This window comes from Penaeus japonicus, unplaced genomic scaffold (assembly GCF_977035675.1).
Source record: "Penaeus japonicus unplaced genomic scaffold, GWHDUDI00000001_assembly GWHDUDI00000038, whole genome shotgun sequence".
In the NCBI taxonomy this organism is placed as follows: domain Eukaryota; kingdom Metazoa; phylum Arthropoda; class Malacostraca; order Decapoda; family Penaeidae; genus Penaeus; species Penaeus japonicus.
In genome coordinates, this window is record NW_028234440.1 from 13094574 (window position 1) to 13097073 (window position 2500).

At 33.5% G+C, this 2500-nt stretch overlaps 1 protein-coding gene across 1 annotated transcript in view; it reads left to right on the forward strand.

Annotated features, from left to right (window-relative positions):
- Positions 1–1469: 1469 nt before the first annotated feature.
- LOC122261040 (uncharacterized) overlaps positions 1470–2500 on the forward strand; it is a 6927-nt gene continuing 5896 nt past the window's right edge. Inside the window, exon 1 of the mRNA XM_086533141.1 lies at positions 1470–1666. Within this exon, the coding sequence (XP_086389267.1) occupies positions 1520–1666 (147 nt within the window). The 5' untranslated portion in view covers positions 1470–1519. The remainder of the gene's footprint in view (positions 1667–2500) is intronic.

Here is a 2500-nt window from a genome sequence, read left to right on the forward strand (position 1 = left end):
TATATTTTTGTATATATAAATATATAATATATATTTAGCTTTAAATAGTGATATATAATAATATATAATATATATATATATCATTATATATTGATATATAAATGTGTTAGTATATATTTATAATATATATATATATATATTATATAATAAATATATAAAATATAAATAACATTTTGATATAACTATATTAGAATATCATAAAATATAAAAATATTTATAGATTAGATAATACATAGTTATATATATAATAATAAATAGTATATATATATAGATATATTATATATATATATATATAATATAGATAGATGTATGATAGATATATTTATATATAATATAAATATTGATACATATTATACAAATTAAAAACAAACATACACACACATACACCACACACATAACACACACATTTATATATAAATTATATATAATAAATGTGTGTGTATGTGTCATTTGAGATGTTGTGTGGGGGAATGTTTGTGTGTGTGTGTGTGTGTGTAAATATTTATTTATATATATATATATAATATATATATATAATAAATATATATAAATAATATAAACAAAATATAATAATATATAAAAATATATAAAAATTATATTAAATGGTATTATAATTATTTTGATATTTATACTTATATTGATTTATAAAGATATATATTTATTTTTATTTTTTTATATAGAGAGAGAGAGAGAGAGAGAAGAGAGAGAATAGAGAGAGAGAGAAGAGAGAATCAGAGAGAGATTTGAGTAGTAGTGTGTGGTTTGTGTGTGGTGTACCTAATGTATATCGTATATTAAATAGATATTTAAAATAATAATATATACTAAAAGTAAAATATAGATATATAATATATTATATATTACCATATAAATATCAGATTAGATAATAGAATAATGAAAATAGATTAGATATAGATATGGAGTGTGTTGATAGTGTTATTGTGATATGTTTTGTGTGTGTTTTGTGTGATTGTGTGTGTGTGTGTGTGTGTGTGTGTGTGTGTGTTTTGTGTGGGTGTTGTTTGTGTGGTTATATATATATATATATATCATAATATAATATATATTATAATATTTATACAATATATTTGTGTGTTGTGTGTATACCCTAATATAATATTCATATTATAATGCCCACAGAAACTAGCCGTGACCTAACAGTCGGTTTCCCCACAGAATCGGAATAGATTGAAGACTCGAGCATAACCGTGACAGTGATTCCTCGAAGCGTGATAGATAGATCTCGTTAGTTCGGCAGATAGATGGGCCTCGACGCGAATAAATATCTCGAGAAACAAAAGCTGAGACTCTGAGACGTCAGATTCCAATACACACGTCTCTCATTTTTTGAAAATACAAAAAAATCAGGCAGAGGCTTTGATAACTAAAGCACTCCCCCCTTTCATAATTTATTAAATGCTTAATTTTTTTGTGACCTTCTTTTCTTCTTTTTCTGTCCGCAGACGAAACGGCCGTCCTCCTGCCTTCCTCCCAATTCACGGCCCGAGACTCCTCAATAATGGATATCCGCATCGTGACGTCATCGCTATTGATCACTGCCCTGCTCATGACGTCATCGCTAACGTCACCGGCTGCAGGCAAGCTTCTGATTGGCCAATCGCCTCGGAGGACGATGACTGATTACGATGCTTGGGCGGCTGACCTGGTAAGGCCACAGCGCTTGTACCTGAGCGCCGCTGTTGTGTGCATGGATGTGCGTATGTGCGTGTGTGTGTGTGTGAGGGAGTAGCTGTTTGTTTGTGTGTTTATCAACGTATGTGTGTTGTGTTTGTGTCTGTATCAATGTGTGATGTGAGAGACAGAGAGCGAGCGGATGGTGTGATTTGTAACTGCATGTATGTTTTCGGGTACATGCATATTGTGCACACTCATGCATATGTGCATGGACTTGTGCGAATTTATATCCATATGCAAACCCTCTCCCCCACCTGACAGGCACTCTGAATGCCTCCATCAACTATACAAAGCCTATGGATATTATAGAGTTGCATTCAACAGAAAGGTATTCTTATTACACTTATACACTTACCCTTTTCAGGTTGACCACTCAAATTACGGCTCACTCATTTTCGTACGGGGGGGGCGGGGGGGTCGAGGCGGGTGGGGGGGGGTCGGGGGTTTTTGGTTTTTGGTTGGGGGGTGGGTGGGTGGGGGGGGCATGTGTCGGTCTGGGAAGATTCAGTAGTGTGCGAGGAGTGTTGTTCCTCATTCGTATGTCATTCATTCATCTCCTAACTCTAAACTGTACTGAGACTCACTTATTTACCTTGCCCACTTATCAACCTCACTCACCCCAATTTAAACTTTCCTCACTCGTTTTGGGGCAGTCATTTACATTTTCACTGACAATTTATCACTAAGTAACTTTCACTCACTCAATTATTATCTCACTCATTTATTTACTCACTCTTAACCCACACACCCAACTGTCCCCTTATCCACACACTCACTCACTCACTCACTCACTCACTCACTCACT